The sequence below is a fragment of the Schistocerca gregaria genome, chromosome 1, assembly GCF_023897955.1.
Source record: "Schistocerca gregaria isolate iqSchGreg1 chromosome 1, iqSchGreg1.2, whole genome shotgun sequence".
Lineage (NCBI taxonomy): Eukaryota > Metazoa > Arthropoda > Insecta > Orthoptera > Acrididae > Schistocerca > Schistocerca gregaria.
In genome coordinates, this window is record NC_064920.1 from 261,121,034 (window position 1) to 261,143,711 (window position 22,678).

The 22,678-nt window shown below is 45.7% G+C and overlaps 1 protein-coding gene across 12 annotated transcripts in view; it reads right to left on the reverse strand.

Annotated features, from left to right (window-relative positions):
• The window catches only part of LOC126339612 (inter-alpha-trypsin inhibitor heavy chain H4-like), a 173,455-nt gene that overhangs the window by 138,988 nt on the left and 11,789 nt on the right, over positions 1–22,678 (reverse strand). For all 12 annotated transcript variants that reach the window (XM_050001645.1, XM_050001649.1, XM_050001657.1 and 9 more), the window contains exons 2-4: positions 19,865–20,031; positions 12,960–13,070; positions 8,158–8,296 (exon numbers count right to left, since the gene is read on the reverse strand). In XM_050001645.1, the coding sequence (XP_049857602.1) occupies positions 8,158–8,296; positions 12,960–13,070; positions 19,865–20,031 (417 nt within the window). The remainder of the gene's footprint in view (positions 1–8,157; positions 8,297–12,959; positions 13,071–19,864; positions 20,032–22,678) is intronic.

The following is a 22,678-nucleotide window of genomic DNA, read 5'->3' on the forward strand; positions in this document are numbered from 1 at the left end:
TCTTATTTTTTTAATAGATTCTGTAACTGTGAATATACATTTGTGACACGAATTTCGTTCAAAACACTTTTTTTTAATTTTCTAACAAAAATCGTCTAAATATATTATGTTATACTCATTTAATTGTGTACAGCTCACTGCAAAAGTGTTTTGTGACATTTTATACTAATGAGCCAAAACATTGTGACCACCTGCTTAACAGCTTGTTTGTCCATCTTTTAGACAAAATGTGTCACTGATTCTGCATATCAGGGATCCGACAGTTTGATGGTCGGTCTGTGGCACTAATATGTCTACGCACAGGTCATGTAATTCGCGTAAATAACAGGTAGCTGATTTGTGTACGCGGAGATGGTGCCTTATAGTAACCCAGATGTGTTAAATACAATTTACATCAGGAGAGTTTGCTCGCCGAGACTTCAACGTCAGTTAACTACAAAGCTCCTGAAACCACTGTAGTATGGTTCTGGCTCTGAGACACGGAGAATTACACTGCTGAAAGGCGTCATCGCCGGCTGGGAAGACATCAAGTATGAAGGGTGGCAGGTTGTTCGCAGCTGTCAGCGTGTCTTGGATTACTATCTCAGGTCCCATGGAAGCCCAGGATAACGTCTTTCACGGCATAATACTGAAAACACAGCCCCCGTCCGTGACGCATTGGACATTTCGAGCCGACGTTCACCTTAATGACAGCGTTTGTGGAGACGACCATCGACCAAGTGTAGCAAAAATATGATTCAACAGAATAGCTGACACCTTGCCGTTGATAAACGGTCGAATTCCTATCCGATGGTCCCGAAACCACTGCATAGTACACGACAATGTCGTTGGATTAACATGTGAAGATGTACGGGTCGTCTGTTGCGGAGCTCCATGTTCAGCAATGTGCGTGCACCACCATTGTCCTCTTTCGGCAGAGATGCTACAGATTACCGTCTATCCTATTTTACAGAGCAGACAAGTCTCCGAACCCCTAGTTCTGTGAAGAGTCGTGGGCGTCGAAGTATATACCGCCTACTGCTCGTTTCCCTGTTCTTCTATCTCAATCCGTAGGGGCTCACAACAATAGCACATGAACAGTCGACCAGCTTCACCGTTTGCGAGATACTCGTTCACAAATTCTGCGCAATAATAATCTGCTCTTAGTCAAAGTCGTTTATCTTAATGAATTTCCTCATTCTCAGCCATATCTTCGCTAGTGTAACTCCCTGCCCGTGGCTGCTCTGCTAGCATACATACGTGTGACATGTCCGCAGTTCCACTAGGAGGCATCTAGCGTCGCGGTGGGCAGTGGTCATAATGTTTTGTCCATTCAGCGTATGTGACAGCGTTGGAGATTAGTATGCCCAAGCCGCTTACAACTAGTTATGCGGTAACAAAGTCATTTTAACGTGTCATGGCTTTAAAATCCTTTTTCTTCTCTCTTGTGACAGAAGTAACGCAAAAATGGTTATAACTTCTCTATTTGTTGTGGTAGATGAGATAATAATTGTAAGCGGTAGGGTTCAGAATTTCTTTTCATCTTAGATGGATAGTGGATTCCAAGCAGAAGCAATGTGCCAGTCCGTGGCGAAATGCCAGTGCATGCCGTTCGACAGCCACAGATAACACAGAATGTCTACAGTGATGATACCTGTCATTAGGCCAATGGGCATAGATGGTTAAAAAAAATTACATGAGGGGAAATCAGACTTAAAGGTAAACAACGTATTGAAAGACTATAAAATGAGTCCATTGACACGAAAAGTCAACGAAGGATCGAACTCATTAGGGCCCACAACGAGTAACAGTGGTTGCAGTGCTATACGGAAAATTGTGGAAAGCTTGGGATATTTCAATGTGAGCACTTGTGTGTGTTGTGTATTAAACTGGGGACCTAGAAACGACGGAGAGGCTTCGTCCCGCCGTAGCCCTCAGTGGTTCACAACCCCACAACAGGCCACAGCAGTCCACACATCCCACCATCGCCCCACGCCGAACCCAGGGTTATTGTGCGGTTCGGCCTCCAGTGAACCCCACCCTCCCCCTCCCCCCTTTTCCCCCACGGAAGTATCATACCAGACGAGGTAATTTGGTAGAGTAATTATGGTGTACGCATACGTGGACATACTGTTTGCGCAGCAATCGCCGACGTAGTGTAAGTGAAGCGGAATAAGGGCAACCAGCCCGCATTACCCGAGCCGGATGGAAATCGCCTTAAAATCCATCCACAGTCTGGCCGGGACACTGGACCTTGACGCTAATCCACTAGGCGGATTCGTGTTGGGGACTGGCACGTTTTCCCGCTCGGGAAGCAGCGCGTTAGACAGCGCAGCTAGCTGGGTGGGCAGGAGGGCACTTTGTTTTGACGAAGCTTGAGGGAGACCAGGTTGTAGTCCTCTCTGATATGCATGAAACATTCAAATTCAATGACAGAAGATGAAATGTGGACGTATTTTTATGAATTGGGAGACAGAGTTTAATTCAGCTGATAGTATAACACCTCTTACCAATGGCCCGAGAAATTTAAGTCAGCGATGAATAGAGAAAGCCCTGGTGCTTATTTTTAGAATGAAAACACTGCCAGTCTTTTTAAATTTCTGAGACGTGGTCGCAGCATAAAACAGTGCATGGTACACTGAGACAATCCAACAGGTTGAGTTGTCATTAGAAGCTGCACTAGTATCAGAGAACGATAAATTCACCACAATAATGTGCAAATGCATCATGGAGTCTTGATTTTCCATGGACCAAACTCAACATTTTAGCCTAATAAAACATAATTTTCTCGGACAAGGATTTGCTGATACATGCAAGGTGGAAGTGGATGTGAAAAAGCGGACACAACAGTGGCGACTTGATCTACTTTAAAGCACTGTTAAGAGCTGGGTTCAGCTATGCTGCAAATACATCACATTTCTCTTAACGAAGTTTTCCTTGAATAATAGCTATGTACAAAGAATTAGTTACTACAACTACGCTGGCTAGTAAAGAAACGATGGTTATCTTTGCCTTAGTGTCGGTATATCCATCGTGTGAATCCCATGGCGAAACAGTTTAGTTTCGCAGCTATTCACATGTCATCTCCCCCACATGGACTTGTTCTTCTATTCAAAATCTTTAAAATACTGCTGCAGTGATGTTCATCCATCACAAAAGGTCACTTCTTTCACTACCGCACTACTGAACACTTGTAGGGCATACCGAAAAGACACGCACCACACATCACATCATCTCAAATGGCCTACATTTATACTACGCAAGCCACCCAACGGTGTGAGGCGGAGAGCACTTTACGTGCCACTGTCATTGCCTCCCTTTCCTGTTCCAGTCGCAGTATGGTTCTAAGCAAGAACGACTACCGGCATCTCGTGGTCGTGCGGTTGCGTTCTCGCTTCCCACGCCCGGGTTCCCGGGTTCGATTCCCGGCGGGGTCAGGGATTTTCTCTGCCTCGTGACGGCTGGGTGTTGTGTGATGTCCTTAGTTTAGTTAGGTTTAAGTAGCTCTAAGTTCTAGGGGACTGATGACCATAGCTGTTAAGTCCAATAGTGCTCAGAGCCATTTGAACCAAGAACGACTGCCGGAAAGCCTCCGTGCGCGCTCGAATCTCTCTAATTTTACATTTGTGATCTCCTCGGGAGGTATAAATAGGGGGAAGGAATATATTCGATACCTCATCCAGAAACGCACCCTCTCGAAACCTGGACATCAAGCCGTACCGCGATGCATAGCGCCTCTCTTGCAGAGTCTGCCGCTTGAGTTTGCCAGACATCTCCGTAACGCTATCACGCTTACCAAATAACCCTGTGGCGAAACGCGCCCCTCTCCTTTGGATGTTCTATATCTCCTCTGTCAACCCGACCTGGTACGGATCTCAGACTGATGAGCAATACTCAAGTATAGGTCGAACGAGTGTTTTGTAAGCCACCTCCTTTGTTGATGGACTACATTTTCTAAGGACTCTCGCAATGAATCTCAACCTGGCATCCGGCTTACCAACAACTAGTTTTATATAATCATTCCACTTAAAATCGTTCCGTACGCATACTCCCACACATTTTACAGAAGTAACTACTACCAGTGTCTGTTCCGCTATCATATAATCATACAATAAAGTATCCTTCTTTCTATGTATTGGTAATACATTACATTTTGTCACAAACTACGTGACGATACTTATGTTAAGACACTTAACGAATATTAACAATAGCACCATTAATAGAGCTACGAATTTTCTTTGCACTAACTGCATAAATACACTGACAGAAAAAAAAATAGCAACACAGTAACACCAGAGGTAATTAATGTAGACTAATGAAATTTAGGGAATACATTTGTCTGGGTAACATATTTCAGAGATTAACACTGCAAGACAACAGGTTAATGTAAGCGCGATATAAGCCATTACAAATGTGAAATGCGCTACATTAATAACCGGTGTAACGGCTAGATTGTTGACGCTGGGAGTTGTTGTCCAGTGATGTCTTATAAGCACTCGAGACAGATCTGGTGATCGACCAGGGCAAGGCACTGACACTACATAGCATGTTGGGTTACAACAGCGGTATGTGAACAAGCGTAATCCTGTTGGAATGCTGTTCATGAATGGCAACACGACATGCAGAATTATCAGACTGGCGTACAAATTTGGAGTGAGGGTGGGTGAGACAACCACGAGAGTGTTCCTGCTCTGATAAGATATCGCATCCTTGACGATAACTGTATAACTCAAGTGCGTCTAGCACGCAGACAGGTTGGTTGCAGGTCATCAACTGGCCTCCTTCTAAGAAACACACAGCCATCACTGGCACCGAGGCTGAACCAGCTTTCATAAGATAACACAACAGATCTCCATCCTGTCCTCTAATAAGCTCTCCTTGAGTCGGTGGTTTGGGGGTCATAGGAACACATGTTACAGAGCGCCTGGCTCGGAGCTGTCTTTGTAGTAACCGATTAGTAACAGTTCGTTGTGTTACTGTTGAGCTAACTGCTGCCCAAATTGCTGCTGCAGATGGAGTACCATGCGCCAGAGCCATAGACCGGAGTCCGGAGTCCGGAGTCCGGTCTTCTTGCGATCGTACTTTCTCATGACCACCGCTGCCAGCATATCATGTTCAGTGACTACATTCCTGCTAAGTATTACTCCTCAGGCGCAGAGAGAACATCCAACTTCTTGCAGCCCTGTTACACGACCTCGTTCAAACTCGGTGAGGCACTGATAAAGTGGCATTTGTCGCCTTAAAGGCGTTCCTGACCAAAACCAACTCACCACGTCCAAAGGTATCTACCCCCTTACACCGTGTACTTAAAGCAGGCATGATGTGGATTCTCATAGTGGTGCTGCTGCCGCCACTTATGCCACTAGCTCGAAATTTGAGAAGGCGTTATCTTTCAGATGTAGAAAAACGGCGTACCAACTTCCGTCATATAGCACAATTTCTTATTGGTGCTGCGAATTTTTCCCGTCTGTGTTGTTGATCGAGATGTGAGTTCCAGGTAGCGGTAATTATGCTAATAATGACTTCCTCCAATCTGAAGAAAGACATGTGTGGACATTGGTTTCAGTGGGACGAGGAACTACAAGAGTGGCTGCGGTTGTGGATTCGTTAGCGCCCATCCGCTTTCTATGGAACAAGAATTGATCGCCTCGTCTCCCAGTGGGAGAAACCTCTTAATGCGTGTGGTGATTACTTTTGAATGGAATCAATAGTTTACAGTATATTAACGACACAGGAGACAATCTGAGTAGCCGTCTTAGATTGTTTGCAGATAATGCTGCCATTTACCTTCTTGTAAAGTCATCAGATGATCAAAACGACTTGCAAAATGATTTAGATAAGATATCTGTATTGTGCGATAAGTGACAATTGATCCTGAATAAGGAAAAGTTTGAAGTAATTCACATGAGTACTAAAAGAAATGAGCTAAATTTAGAGTACGCGGTAAGTCACAAAAATTGAAGGCTGTAAATTCAACTAAATACTTTGGGATTTCAATTACAAATAACCTAAAATGGAACGTTAAAAAAAATGGCTCTGAGCACTATGGGACTTTTTTTCTGAGGTCATCAGTCCCCTAGAATTGAGAACTACTTAAGCCTAACTAACATAAGGACATCACAAACATCCATGCACGAGGCAGGATTCGAACCTGTGACCGTAGCGGTCGCGCGGTTCCAGACTGTAGTGCCTAGAACCGTTCGGCCATCCCGGTCGGCTGGAACGATCACATAGCTAATATTGTGGGTAGAGCAAACCAAAGACTGCGATTCATTGGTAGAACACTTAGAAGGTGCAAGAGGTCTACTTAAGAGGCTGCTTACACCACGCTTGTCTGAACTATTCTGGAGTACTGCTGTGCGGTGTGGGGTCCGCATCAGGTGAGATTGACGGATGGCTCCCTCTGCATCAGAACAAAGACGGACAGCTCGTTTTGCATTATCGCGAAATAGGGGAGATAGTGTCACAGACATGATACATGTATTGGTGTGGCAATCATTAAAACAAAGGCGTTTTTCGTTGCGACGGTATCTTCTCATTAAATTTCAATCTCCAGTTTTCTCCTCCAATTGCGAAAACATTCTGCTGGCACACACCTACATAGGAAGAAATGATCATCACGATAAATAAGAGAAATCAGGGCTCGCAAAGAAAAATTTAAGTACTCGTTTTTCCCGCGCGCCGTTCGAAAGTGGAACGGTAGAGAGACAGCTTGAAGGTGGTTCATTGAACCTTCTGCCAGGCACTTTATTGTGAATAGCAGAGTAATCACGTAGAAGTAGCTGTAAATGTTTTTCGAACGGACGTTCGCCATACACTCTTCTTCCATTTTCCGTATAGGATAAGGCGTCTTACGAGTGCACGCAAGTCATCTTGTGCGATTTTTATCAACAGCTGGTTTGCTGTGTAGGGTCCCTTAGCTGATGCATCAGTATGATCATTGACAGGACTGCCTACATGCCTAGGTTTGCAGAGGTGTTCCACAAGTCCCGTGTATTGCTGAGGTTGTACAAAGAAGTTCTTGAATAGTGGAGACAAACGAATGGGTCGGATGGTAATTATCAAACACCTTTAAACTACAAAGAGAGATAGCTCTGTATTGTTACTAATTTCGCCTCCACCTGTCCACCAACGACGAGTGATTGTCTGCAGTACCGCCTCACTTCATAGCAGGACCTCATTGGTTGTGTTCAGCGGCACTGTTACAGCACAGCGACTTGGCGGCAAGTAGTCGAGGCCTTTATTTCAGCAATGTGATACCCACCTCCACATGACCAAAGTTTCTGTTGCTTGTGTTCGTGCTTCCAAAATCATACCATAGCCTGCAAAGTTTTTGAAACTCTCCCCAATTGAGTACGTTTGGCATATTATGGACAGGGCCCCCCAACGATCTCGGGATTTTAACGATATAACTAGCAGTTTGGACAGAATTTCACACGATATCCCTCAGGACGACATACAACAACTCTGCCAGTCAATGCCAAGGCGAATAATTGCCTACTTATGCGCGAGAGAAGGACCACCGCGTTATTAACTTGCTCAGTTTGTGAATCTCTTTCTCTTGAACAAATTATCCAATTTTGTGAAATTGTCACTTCATCCCAGTTGGGAGAAGCTACTGTCCTAGGTCGCATCCGTTTTGCTTATACCTGTCTCACCTATAGCTATGTAGTAAGCATATACAAAACCATATACCAGCCAAAGCGGGAGCCTGGAATGGTTGCATTCAAAAGTAATCACCACACGCGTTGAGAGATTTATCCCACTGGTAGACGAGATAATCAATTCCTGTTTCATAGAACGTGGTCGGCCGCTGATGGATGCACAACCGCTACCACTCATGCAGTTCCTCGTTCCACTGAAACAGACGTCCACACATACCTTTCTTTAGATCGGCTAAGATGTGAAGCTGAAACTGTGAAATATTCCGCTTGTACGGAGGTTGTTGCAGCGTTTCACAACCACAATGCTGTAGTGTAGCGTTGGTCCGATTGCCAGTGTCTGTCTGTGCATGTACATTAGATCTACCTATTTGTATCCGGATAATACCTTCGAAGTCGGTTTTTTCTTTTTTTCTCTCTCTCTCTTACAATGTATTATGATCTGTGTGATCCGTGGTTCCACAACAGAGGTCTCGTGGTGTACCCGTGGTACTGTGTAAGACTTTGGCGGACGTACCTGTCGAGGGTTGATGTTGATGCGCAGGTTGTAGGCACCTATCTCCCTCTGCAGCAGCTCCTCGTACGTCAGGTTGAAGGTTACTTTCTTCTGAGCCTCAACGTTCACAGACACGTGTACCACGTTGGAATCGCGTGCGCTGCAACATTCAACGACCACATTACGCCAATAAATAGAAATAGCGTAAGATACACTCCTGGAAATTGAAATAAGAACACCGTGAATTCATTGTCCCAGGAAGGGGAAACTTTATTGACACATTCCTGGGGTCAGATACATCACATGATCACACTGACAGAACCACAGGCACATAGACACAGGCAACAGAGCATGCACAATGTTGGCACTAGTACAGTGTATATCCACCTTTCGCAGCAATGCAGGCTGCTATTCTCCCATGGAGACGATCGTAGAGATGCTGGATATAGTCCTGTGGAACGGCTTGCCATGCCATTTCCACCTCGCGCCTCAGTTGGACCAGCGTTCGTGCTGGACGTGCAGACCGCGTGAGACGACGCTTCATCCAGTCCCAAACATGCTCAATGGGGGACAGATCCGGAGATCTTGCTGGCCAGGGTAGTTGACTTACACCTTCTAGAGCACGTTGGGTGGCACGGGATAATTGCGGACGTGCATTGTCCTGTTGGAACAGCAAGTTCCCTTGCCGGTCTAGGAATGGTAGAACGATGGGTTCGATGACGGTTTGGATGTACCGTGCACTATTCAGTGTCCCCTCGACGATCACCAGAGGTGTACGGCCAGTGTAGGAGATCGCTCCCCACACCATGATGCCGGGTGTTGGCCCTGTGTGCCTCGGTCGCATGCAGTCCTGATTGTGGCGCTCACCTGCACGGCGCCAAACACGCATACGACCATCATTGGCACCAAGGCATAAGCGACTCTCATCGCTGAAGACGACACGTCTCCATTCGTCCCTCCATTCACACCTGTCACGACACCACTGGAGGCGGGCTGCACGATGTTGGGGCGTGAGCGGAAGACGGCCTAACGGTGTGCGGGACCGTAGCCCAGCTTCATGGAGACGGTTGCGAATGGTCCTCGCCGATACCCCAGGAGCAACAGTGTCCCTAATTTGCTGGTAAGTCTCGGTGCGGTCCCCTACGGCACTGCGTAGGATCCTACGGTCTTGGCGTGCATCCGTGCGTCGCTGCGGTCCGGTCCCAGGTCGACGGGCACGTGCACCTCCCGCCGACCACTGGCGACAACATCGATGTACTGTGGAGACCTCACGCCCCACGTGTTGAGCAATTAGGCGCTACGTCCACCCGGCCTCCCGCATGCCCACTATACGTCCTCGCTCAAAGTCTGTCAACTGCACATACGGTTCACGTCCACGCTGTCGCGGAATGCTACCAGTGTTAAAGACTGCGATGGAGCTCCGTATGCCACGGCAAACTGGCTGACACTGACGGCGGCGGTGGACAAATACTGCGCAGCTAGTGCCATTCGACGGCCAACACCGCGGTTCCTGGTGTGTCCGCAGTGCCGTGCGTGTGATCATTGCTTGTACAGCCCTCTCGCAGTGTCCGGAGCAAGTATGGTGGGTCTGACACACCGGTGTCAATGTGTTCTTAATTGCATTTCCAGGAGTGTATTTATAATAGGTGAATAAAAATTACAAACACGTATCCATGCATCACACACACACACACACACACACACACACACACACACACACACACACACACACACCCGCACACACACACAAATCAAATTGTAAAATCCACTGTAAGGGAAATACTAAGACAGATATTAATAACTGCCTACTCGTCTCACTATTGACTTCCGTTTCGAATGTTTTGGAAACGATGTTGCATTTAAGAACGGTTGACCAGATCTGAAAATACAAGGGCCTTTGTCAGCCACAATTTAGATTCACAAGGGCCTCAGTGACTCACGTTATCTAAGTGACAATATTTCCGACACTGGCGTTTTTTGTGACCTGTTTAAACCATTTGACTGTGAGCGCCTTTTGTTGGTACAATGTGTAAGGTTGTTGACTGATAATAAGGACTGAATCATGTTACATAGCTCATGCAGCTTTCTTGAGATCTACTGAGTAGAAAAAACTACGTTTTTTGTTCCACAGAGCTCCATTTTGAGACCATGCTATATATTAATGAATATCCATCTTACACAGGAGAATCAGAAAGGGTGTTTTCGCTGATGATGTCGGCATCATAACAAAGCCCATCCGGGCGGCAACAAGAGGAAAGGTGCAGTAAATTTACATCGATTGGTCCACGATGATTGGTGTACTACTTAACTTACACGGTTCATTCCCTTGTTAAATGGCAAATTACCGATGCCAATTCAGCACGGGGGAAAGGATAAAACTGATTGTCCAAGCCACATTTTTCAAGATGCTACTCCAGGCGGGTGTAAATGAATGTGCGCAACGGAAATACGTAACGCGAAAATGTAGATTTGGCCCTGTTTGACTACCCCCCTGAAGCAGACCTTAGGATCTGATAATGGTGATTATCTCCTTCTCGCTCTTTAACATATAAATTACAACATAAACATAAATGAATGATTAAGGGAAGTAGTAACTATAAAATGATAAATGCTGTTTGTGCTTGTACATTTATTATTGATTAAAAGCCCTTTATATATTACAAATTTTTTTATATCAATGTCCAATGGACATAAAGAGACACAAATAAATTTGCTAACTGATATTAGTGATCAATTGCTAAAATCTTCCCCTTTTTGCTGCTACGCGAGATGACTGCCATCATCTATGTACAAAACAGTAGAAGACACTACTTTCAAAGATGATCTACAGTGATGTGGAACCTCGGTGGAAATAAAACTTACGTGATCACAGCTGTTTAGCCTGATAGCCCTAATAAGCCGAAGCAAATAGCAATATCACCATATGTACTGCGTCCTGTCCGTCGGAGTGACGGTTCTCGTACTTGTCTGCGACGATGGAAGAACTCTAGCCACAAAATAAACTCTTTCAAACACTAGAACGGCAGAAGGCGGTCCTCTGACTAGTATACTCTAATACTGTCTTCTCCTCTCTGAGTTCTACAGATGAGAAACGCGAACTCCCAGACAAAAGGACGGAATTCAGATAATGTCTCTATGTGAGTGCAGACAGAAGAAGTGCTCTCAATCACTGAACGCTGCGCACTCAACGACGACTCCCTAGCCGGAAGTGTAGTCCAGAATCGTGTAAGTTTGCAACAGTACAGTGCCTAAGCGAACTATAAAATCTCCTGAGAGACCAAGACAGCAAGTCCGTCTGTACCAACAAAATCTGGTACTGAGCGACCGTCAAACGGAGATGCTCAAAACGGGAGACTTCGTCTCTCCACTGCTGGCTTCCCCGCAAAAGCTCGGCTCCCCTCCCTCGTAACTCCAAATCATCGAATATTCTCCCTCTCTACAGATTCTTCCGAACGCCAACCAACCTTATTTTAATCTTTTGTGGTCCAGTGTAGGAAGTTTGGGAGCAAATACCCATACTCATACAATGGTACGCTTCTCAGAGTAAAAATACTCGAAATAACCAAGCCTACGATTTACGAGGGAACGCTTCCTCGTTCCTCTATGCTGCATGCAATATTTTCAGAGTTTCCGAATTATTATCTGCTTTTCCCTTCCGGGCCCCACTACAATACCGACTGGTCGCCGCTGTATTGTGCTTCAGCGCTCAAGTGCCCAGACCGTCGGTTTTGGCACTTCCTGTGTGAAGCAGGACCAACACACCTGTGTGGGCTTTTTCACCCAGAGCTTCAGTTACGCCTGCCGTTTCAGTTCCACAGGCGTTCCAACCTCTACTAGTATAGGCAATCATTCATAGCGCCATTTCTATAATTAAGACACCCCGTCACCTTGCATGCAATAAGCGTTAGCAATTATTTACAAGGTGTACGTCGAGAATGTCAGTCTTCTTTAAATATTCATATTTGCGATGTAAAACCTATCAAATGATGCCTAATTCTGGTTGTAAATCACGGCAAAGTATGTAGATGAGAGGTTGTAAGGTTATATATATATATCCTCAAATGCCTGATGTTAGTAATATTTCCCTGACGACTAATTATTGATTTTGGAGATTGAAATATTAGAAATCTAAATTACATTCCAATCACGGATACTACATGAAATAATGTTCTGGACCAGTTTCACACGCATATATAAAATATGCATTGCTCGGGAGCGTGTTGTAACGATAATATTTGATTCTCATCCCTTTACTTCATGTAGGCAATTGTGTAACGATTAGAAATACATTTACTATCTTACAGAGCTTTTTTTGAACAGTAAAAGGTAACATGAAACTATTTGAGCACCTTCCTTGTGAATTAAAGGTGCCAGCAGATTATGAAAGGTCTAAAGAACTGGAAATCATTTCTACTTGACAGCTGCTTGTACTCCATACACTGATTTCTGGGTATATAGTATCTCTTTGTAGTTGTGCTACAGTTATAAAAATCTGTCGTAGAACTAAAATAAATAGCTATCTAAATGACCAGTGTGTAGAGATCTCTTTGCCGACAAAAAAAATTGTATTTTTTGACTGTACTGACACATTCCACAACACAACGAGTGGTTGTGAATATGTTCACGGAATATACAAAAATATAACTAACTAGCTAAATAAAACAACACACACACACACACACACATACACATTTACCACAAACACGTAGTTTACGGTGAAGTGCCTTACTTCTGCGATTGATTGTTAGACGCAAATGTTGTATCTGGCTGACTGTTGGCAGTGTCTCAGTTCCTGAGACGTTACTACTGGTGTGTGTACCCACCTGACTGCGACCTGTGCCGCGCCGCGCCCTTCCGCCACTGCCGCGTCGTACTCCCGGCGGGCCTCCTCTTTGCCACGCACGTAGGCCTCGTATGTCACGTTGTCCATCTCTCTGTAACAACAGCCATCAAGTCATTCACTTCTGTTTTAAGAAGTTCACAGCCTACCGGAATGTCCGTTGAAACAGTCATCGACGTTGATAGCAGAACGACGCACCATCCACGACAAATAAAATTTCATTGGTACAAAACCTATCTTCATGCACTGTGTAAAGACAGTAATTTGTGGTTACTGGTACATCAATTAAGTTTCTTTCTTAATTTATTATAAGCTAACATTTCCCATGTGCCTTCGCCAGCATATGAAATCAACACAATATTGCACGGAATTCCTTCCCCCTCGCTGTTTACACCTCTTCTTCTGTCACTCTCTCTCCACTTCATCCTCCCACTTCCATCAGTCTCTCTTCACCTTCTCCTCCTCCGTCTCTGCCTCCTTCCCTTCTCTCCTCCTCCCCCTCTCTCTGTAATATCGTCCTCATCCTTCTGTATACAGGGTGAGTCACCTAACGTTACCGCTGGATATATTTCGTAAACCACATCAAATACTGACGAACCGATTCCACAGACCGAACGTGAGGAGAGGGGCTAGTGTAATTGTTTAATACAAACTATACAAACATGCACGGAAGTATGTTTTTTAACACAAACCTACGTTTTTTTAAAATGGAACCACGTTAGTTTTGTTAGCACATCTGAACATAATAAACAAATACGTAATCAGTGTCGTTTATTACATTGTAAAATGTTAATTACATCCGGAGACATTGTAACCTAAAGTTGACGCTTCAAACCTCCGACGTTCAGTTGCGTGTTGTAACAAACACGGGCCACGGTCGGCGAGCAGCATCTGCAGGGACATGTTTACGATGACGACCGTGTTTACGAGTGTGGCTGTAGTGGACTGTTGTGGTTTGGTCTAGCTGCCGCAGTGTCCGCATGTAGCGCTTGCTGCTATTGTTATTCTGCATTCGTCTCCGCACGCAGACCAACTGTAGCACACCGTGTTACCAGACGTCTGTAATAGTGTAGTGTTGTAGGAACTGTGACCATGGTGTATTCGAACTCTGAAAAGGCGGAGATGATTCTCGTCTATGGCGAGTGACGACGAAATCCTGCTGAAGCCTGTAAAACGGTACCCGGACAGAGAGCTTCCAACGTGCCGCACATTGCAAAACATCTACCGCCAAATGTATGTAACAGGTAGCGGGTGCAGTTGGTGTGTTAGCTGCTGTTGCCATGAACCCACACATGAGTACAAGGGACATTGCGAGAGCCGGTGGACTGAGTCAAAGTAGTGTCATGCGCATACTGCATCGTCACCGCTTTCACCCGTTTCATGTGGCGCTACATCAGCAATTACATGGTGATGAGTTTAATCATCGAGTGCAATTCTGTCAGTGGGCAATGCAGTTCTACCTGTTTACCGATGAAGCGGGTTTCACAAACTACGGGGCAGTGAATCAAAGGAACATGCATTATTGGTCTGTGGACAATCCTCGCTGGCTCAGACAGGTGGAGCGACAGCGACCGTGGACTGTAAATGTATGGTGCGGAATCACTGGCGACCACCTCATTGGTCCGCACTTCATTGCAGGGGCCCAAACAGCTGCAACATACATCGCGTTTCTACAGAATGATCTGCCAACGTTGCTCGAAAATGTCCCACTGGAAACGCGTCGACGTATGTGGTGTCAGTATGATGGTGCACCTGCACATTCCGCAATTAACACTAGGCTGACCCTTGACTGGATGTTCGACGGGCGTTTCATAGGACGTGGAGGACGCATAAATTGGCCAGCCCGTTCTCCTGATCTTACACCTCTGGACTTCATTCTGTGGAGTACGTTAAAGGAGAATGTGTACCGTGATGTGCCTACAACCCCAGAGGATGTGAAACAACGTATTGTGGCAGCCTGCGGCGACATTACACCAGATGTACTGCGGCGTGTACGACATTCATTACACCAGAGATTGCAATTGTGCGCAGCAAATGATGGCCACCACATTGAACATCTATTGACCTGACATGTCGGGACACACTCTATTCCACTCCGTAATGGAAAACGGAAACCACGTGTGAACGTGTACCTCACCCCTCATGGTAATGTACATGTGCGTCAGTGAAAAAGATCAATAAAAAGGTGTTAGCATGTGGACATAATGTGCTGTTCCAGTCTCTTCTGTACCTAAGGTCCATCACCGTTCCCTTTTGATCCCTCCGTAATTCGGTGCTCTCCGATACACACGATCGAACAGCGGAGGAGTGGTACTCAAGCGTCAAATTTAGGATACAATATCTCCGGACGTAATTAACATTTTACAATGCAACAAACGGCGCTGATTACGTATTTGTTTATATGTTTAGATGTGCTAACAAAACGAACGGGGTTCCATTTAAAAAAAACCTAGGTCTGTGTTAAAAAACATACTTCCGTACATTTTTTTATGGTTTGTATTAACCAATTACAGTAGCCCCTCTCCTCACGTTCGGTCTGTGGAATCGATTCGTCAGTATTTGATGTGGTTTACGAAATACATCTCTTCCTCCTCCTCTCTTCACATCTCCTCCTACCCCTCACTCTGCCCAACCCCTCCTCCTCACCCCTGTCTATCCCTTCCTCACCCCTCTCTCTTTACGTGTGTCTTCTCCTCGCCTCTCTGTCCTTCTCCTCATTCCCCTGTTTCCTGCCCCGGACATCTAGGCAGTCTTAAAAGCGGTAAATCCGGTATATCATGGCATCAAACGATAAAACTACAAAGAACGAAACTCGTCTAGCTAGAAGGAGGAAACCAGATGGCGCTATAGTTGGCCCGCTAGATGGCGCTGCCACAGGTCAAACGGATATCAACTTCGTTTTTTTAAATAAGAACCCCCCGTTTTTGTCACATATTCGTGTAGTACATATAGAAATATGAATGTTTTAGTTGGACCACTTTTTTCGCTCCCGGTGTATACACTTCAAAGAAGAAGTGACCGAGAATAACGTTGCTTGTGGACCCGCAACACACAGTCACAAAGAGTGCAATTGCTCTTCATGCAGAACACTTGATTAAAAAGTACCCCAAATTCAGCCGTTTTGTGTATTCACTGCAATCTGTAACTTTTCCACTCCGTAGAATATTGCCTGGCTGCATGTCATCAACTTCGATTCCTGTCAGAAACCGAACGTTGATATACATGATGATGTTTCTGTTGCTGGATGTCGTATGGGTACCAATATAAAACAGACCACACAATTTTCCATGCTGTTGACCACGGGATGGACAATTCTTGTGACACTGCTACTATGGCGACTGCAACCTTGGATATAAGGTCCACCAGGCTAGGACGCCTTCCCCTCCCGGGTGCCATGCCAAGCTCACCCATGTCTTCGAATTTCATCGCCTTTAATCATTTAATGGCATCGGGTCTCTCCTCATACCTTTCAGTCAGTGATACTTTCTCAGTGCAGCACTGTAATTACTGCCATACAGGTAAAATATTTAGATTTACAGGGCACGCTATCTTTCCTCGATACCCATACTGTTCACTGACATTATGGCTTTACAAACGGCAGTGTGCACCAATGTGGATGTCATGTTGTCAGATAGACAGTGTACAGCGCCAGATTTGAATCTGTTAGCCAAAATTGGAAATATTTTGTCCTCATTAATGTATTGGTGTAGCTACCAAGTTTCTCTGACACATGATAATTACAGCCCACACGGGACCTCTGCGAGTAGCTGCACTTTAATTATAACCACACAGTATGACAACTGAATGTAATCACGTGTTTTGTTTAATATCTGGTTATAATGTAAGATACAGAATGTTTACAGCGCATAGAAAGATACACTCCTGGAAATTGAAATAAGAACACAGTGAATTCATTGTCCCAGGAAGGGGAAACTTTATTGACACATTCCTGGGGTCAGATACATCACATGATCACACTGACAGAACCACAGGCACATAGACACAGGCAACAGAGCATGCACAAGTCGGCACTAGTACAGTGTATATCCACCTTTCGCAGCAATGCAGGCTGCAATTCTCCCATGGAGACGATCGTAGAGATGCTGGATGTAGTCCTGTGGAACGGCTTACCATGCCATTTCCACCTGGCGCCTCAGTTGGACCAGCGTTCGTGCTGGACGTGCAGACCGCGTGAGACGACGCTTCATCCAGTCCCAAACATGCTCAATGGGGGACAGATCCGGAGATCTTGCTGGCCAGGGTAGTTGACTTACACCTTCTAGAGCACGTTGGGTGGCACGGGATACATGCGGACGTGCATTGTCTTGTTGGAACAGCAAGTTCCCTTGCCGGTCTAGGAATGGTAGAACGATGGGTTCGATGACGGTTTGGATGTACCGTGCACTATTCAGTGTCCCGTCGACGATCACCAGAGGTGTACGGCCAGTGTAGGAGATCACTCCCCACACCATGATGCCGGGTGTTGGCCCTGTGTGCCTCGGTCGTATGCAGTCCTGATTGTGGCGCTCACCTGCACGGCGCCAAACACGCATACGACCATCATTGGCACCAAGGCAGAAGCGACTCTCATCGCTGAAGACGACACGTCTCCATTCGTCCCTCCATTCACGCCTGTCGCGATACCACTGGAGGCGGGCTGCACGATGTTGGGGCGTGAGCGGAAGACGGCCTAACGGTGTGCGGGACCGTAGCCCAGCTTCATGGAGACGGTTGCGAATGGTCCTCGCCGATACCCCAGGAGCAACAGTGTCCCTAATTTGCTGGGAAGTGGCGGTGCGGTCCCCTACGGCACTGCGTAGGATCCTACGGTCTTGGCGTGCATCCGTGCGTCGCTGCGGTCCGGTCCCAGGTCGACGGGCACGTGCACCTTCCGCCGACCACTGGGGACAACATCGATGTACTGTGGAGACCTCACGCCCCACGTGTTGAGCAATTCGGCGGTACGTCCACCCGGCCTCCCGCATGCCCACTATACGCCCTCGCTCAAAGTCCGTCAACTGCACATACGGTTCACGTCCACGCTGTCGCGGCATGCTACAAGTGTTAAAGACTGCGATGGAGCTCCGTATGCCATAGCAAACTGGCTGACACTGACGGCGGCGGTGCACAAATGCTGCGCAGCTGGCGCCATTCGACGGCCAACACCGCGGTTCCTGGTGTGTCCGCTGTGCCGTGCGTGTGATCATTGCTTGTACAGCCCTCTCGCAGTGTCCGGAGCAAGTATGATGTGTCTGACACACCGGTGTCAATGTGTTCTTTTTTCCATTTCCAGGAGTGTATTTGTGAAACTTCTATAAACATTTCAGCGAAACGCGCTAAGTTGGTACACATGTCAAAGATTAATGTGGTTTTTTCGCAATGGCGATGGCAGAGAGAGAGCAATTAGGCTAGCGCATTGGATCAGCATCGTCTTAATTTTATGAACGCAGAGACTTTTTTTCTCACTTTAGATTGTTTAATCATTAGATCCGTCCAATTACAGAATCACGGAACTTTTCACTCAATGACCAGGAGAGCTGGTTGCAGGGCAGCGGGGTTCCCAATTGGGAATAGTTGGAAGAGGATTGTCAGCTCAGATATTTATGTGACAAACAACGGAAAATATACCAAAAAAACTTTGTCGGAAAGGTTGTAATTTGTTTATGGGACAGCGTTTCCGACTACCCCAGGTAAAAAGTAAAGCAAAATGTACCAATATGTACATTCTTGTGTGTGAGTATGTATGTGTGTGTGTGTGTGAGTGTGTGTGTGTGTGTGTGTGTGTGTGTGTGTGTGTGTGTGTGTAAGAGAGGGAGGGAGGGAGAGAGAGAGAGGGGGGAGCGAGGTAGGGACAGAGAGAGAGAGAGAGAGAGAGAGAGAGAGAGAGAGAGAGAGAGAGAGAGAGAGAGAGAGAGGGAGAGAGAGAGACATGACATAGCTGAAGCCATTAGATCACAAGCATTGACCACACATGTGGAGTCATTGATAATGCTGAAAGGGAGGTATCTGTAAGTGAGCGAGAATGAACTTCGTTGTGGCCGTCGAAAATGCGTTCAATTGTGGTAACGTATTATTTGTTCACAACTTCCCTAATCATGTCTCCCTAGTTCTGAATAAGGAATAGTCGAATGACTTCGGCCCACAAGTGTTTTGTGTCCCACACAGCCAACATTGACGATACGGTGCCAATATGTAACGTAATTGTTACGGCGTGACTGTAGTGGCGTGCTGTGCCGAACCAGTAAGCACACGTTTAGTGCCAGCTCAGCGCGACGAAAGCGCAGCTTTTTCGCTCTGTACAATCTGTATGGCGGTGGCACTTGACACTGTCGGCACACGAGAATGGTCAATGGGTGGCAAGAAGGATGTGGAAAACAAATATTTATCAATATTTCGTTGTCTGTTGTTGTTATCAGTTGAATTAAAAGAGCACTACCAATTCATGTCGGAAGATTACCGCAGTCAAGACGTTTTCATAGAATGGCGTGCTGCAGCTAGTTCCAAACCTCCAGTTATCCTGTCTCATGTACAAGTTTGTGGGTAATATACTGCCATGTAACACTGCTACTCAGTCTCTGCTAGCATATTTGTGTTTTTCTGTTCCTGTTAACACATACCCGACACTTCGCCAGAAGATGATGGGTTCGAAACTCATTGAAACGTTGCGACAAGACGACGCCACCACTCGGCTGATAACCCGAGACGAATTCATCAGCTCTAAGTTTTTTTTAATCTTATAAAATTATAATTCAGTTTTACTTTATAATGCGAATAAATCTGATTGATATCTCGTACTCGCTTATCGCCGAGAAGTAGAGACAATGCAATGTGACAAACGTGCTTTCGGCACTAGTTCTCTGGGACTTGACCTGATCGCTGCATACTCACATTAGAAAGCGGGAAATAAAGGCGTTCTCGGGCAACACAGCATCGAAGGATATTTCTTGTGCTTCATCTGCAGGGTTGCCAACCCTGCTGGTAATCAGCGTTTTAGCATAACGGTTGCGGACCTCGGACAACACATGCAGTCTGTGCACCTTCGGTCGCTGAATTCCCTGGAAAAGAAGGATCAGTAAGAGGAAATGTCTTGTAGCTTTACGCAGTCTGACTTTCTCTCTCTCTCTCTCTCTCTCTCTCTCTTTCTCTCTCTCTCTCTCACACACACACACAAAGACACACACGAAAATGTGTAGAATCCTAAGATGGTTATTTTCGAGGGGGACATCAGCTGGTGCTAAAATTAGCCCGCTACTCCAGCTCCCTGGGGGTCGGGCGGGAGGCAACTTTAAAATTTCAAATGGGAACCCCTATTTTTTATTACAAAATCAGATTCTACATAAAAAAACTACCTACATTTTGTCTTAAACATTTGTCTTGATTCTTAGTAAGTAGCGCTGTAATTCAAGAAAATCCATGTTCTCTTTAGGTTACAAGGCCAGATCAGTCAATCATCCAGACTGATGCCCCTGCAACTACTGGAAAGGATGCTGCCCCTCTTCAGGAAGCACACGTTGGTCTGGCCTCTCAACAGATACCCCTCCGTTGTGGTTGCACCTACGGTACGGCCATCTCTATCGCTGAGGCACGCAAGCCTCTCCACCAGCGGCAAGGTCCATGGTTCATGGGGGGAGGGGGGGTACACGACAATGAGTCCTGTCAGATCGCCTGTTGACCTTTTTTGCTACCAGAGGTTGAAAACACCGCTTCAGTTGTAAATTTCTTTTATTATAATGACTGGTTTCGGACCCTCGTAAGCCCATCCTCAGGTGTCGCAACTGTGCTGTGGTCCCCGAGCGCCTCATTGGACGTGTACTAGGCGCACCTGCTACACGAAACCGGTCGTGATAGTAAAAGAACTTTACAACTGAAACGGTGTTTTCAACCTCTGGTATAATGCTCAGTTGCCGATGTTCTTCCAACGGGGTTGTTTAGTCAGTTAGTTGCATGTTCCATGGATCATTTGAACCATTCTTATGCAACATGAAAGAAGTCAGTTCACAGGATATGTATAAATGACTAGTGTTAACATTAATGAAGATGTTTCTAGTCTCGACATACAACGACACAAAATACCCCCAAGAATTATAAAGCAACTACGGCCACACAAACGAAGAACTAAACATAAAACAACATTTTTTCCATCATTAACTAAGCCTTTAAACGCTTTGTTTTATCAACACTCTCTAGCAAATTTATGATACCCTCGATTATTCAACTGAAAAATAGATATTACGAGTCCCACCCTCGTCTTTGAAACAGAACTGTAATTATAGATTGCCTCTTCTTGTGCAGGACGCCACTGGCTACTAAATATCCTTCATTCCACGAATAAATAGCGAAGGATAAACAGCGCTTATACTAATATTTTGCCGAAATGAAAAAAGTCGTGCCGACCGGAAAATGTCGCACCAAATGTCGCAAGAAAGATTGCTGCATCGCACGCCAAGTGAAATGTCGCGTTGTAGTTACTATTTCCGAGAAAAGCCGAGACTTACCGAGTAATGCCGAGTCAGGCACAGCTCTGGGTTGTACGTTTGCAACACACGATGTATGCGTGAAGTTTACACGCTGTGGCTGACTACTGTAGAACAGCCTCCATGGTCAGCACAAAGCAGGTGGGCCGAAAACATAGAGGAAACAAGAGTAGCATGTGTCACGCACTATCTGCGACAACTGCTGCCAACTGTATTACTTACAAGGCGTACACGTCGCAATACCTATGGATTTGCCTCCACAGCGACACTTTTGTCACTGGCTTTTTGCACAGGCCACCATGGTGCTGGGGTTTCTGTCATCCTTCTTATTCACAGATGAGTCTATCTTTTGTGGACCACAGAGATCCTCATGGTATGATAGTAGTGAACCGGCAGCAGTATTTCAGCCTCAATGTATGAGCAGGTATCGTTGGCGACCGTCTCGCGTAAGAAGTCAGCCTTCTAGAACGCCTCACAGGCGAAATATATTTGTTCTTGGTCGTGACTATACCTCCCCTACTGGAACAAATGCCTTTGCTAGTACAAAGTGTAATGTGGCTGGTATATGATGGTGCTCTATCTCACTTCCACGTTTCTATGCAGAGATTTCTCTGGACGATGGATCATATGAGGTGGTACAGTCACATGGGCCACCTAGTCACAGGACGTAAACCATTTAGATTTATGCCTGTGGTGGTACCTGAAAGAAGCCGTACTTTCAGAGGCCATCACGGACGTGCAGACACTGTAACAAAGCATATTTTTTGCTCCTTATCTTCTCAGGTATCGTTTCTTAATAATTTGTTCGCATCTGACAAAACCATCACACCCAAACACACATACGCACACATCTTATGTATTTGTAGTCAGTTATGATTAATAGCAATGAGGATGGGAAAATATATCTTGACTGTGGGCCAATGGACACATTTTAATTGCTTAAATCAATCACGTTTCTTATTATAAAAGATCAGTTGTCATGTCCGTATCTGTCACCGTCTAGACGAACGTCTGCTCAAACGAGTACCACACAATAGACACAGGAAGGTGGGGACGATATTACGCTACGGGGGACATTCCTATCGACCTCCATTGTACCAGTGGTAATAACGGAAGGCACCATGACAGCTGTAGACTACGTAAACGTTATTGTGGACCATCTTCATCCCATCATGCCTGGTGTCTTCACCTACAGCAGTGTCAACTTTCAGTAGGATAACTATCCGTG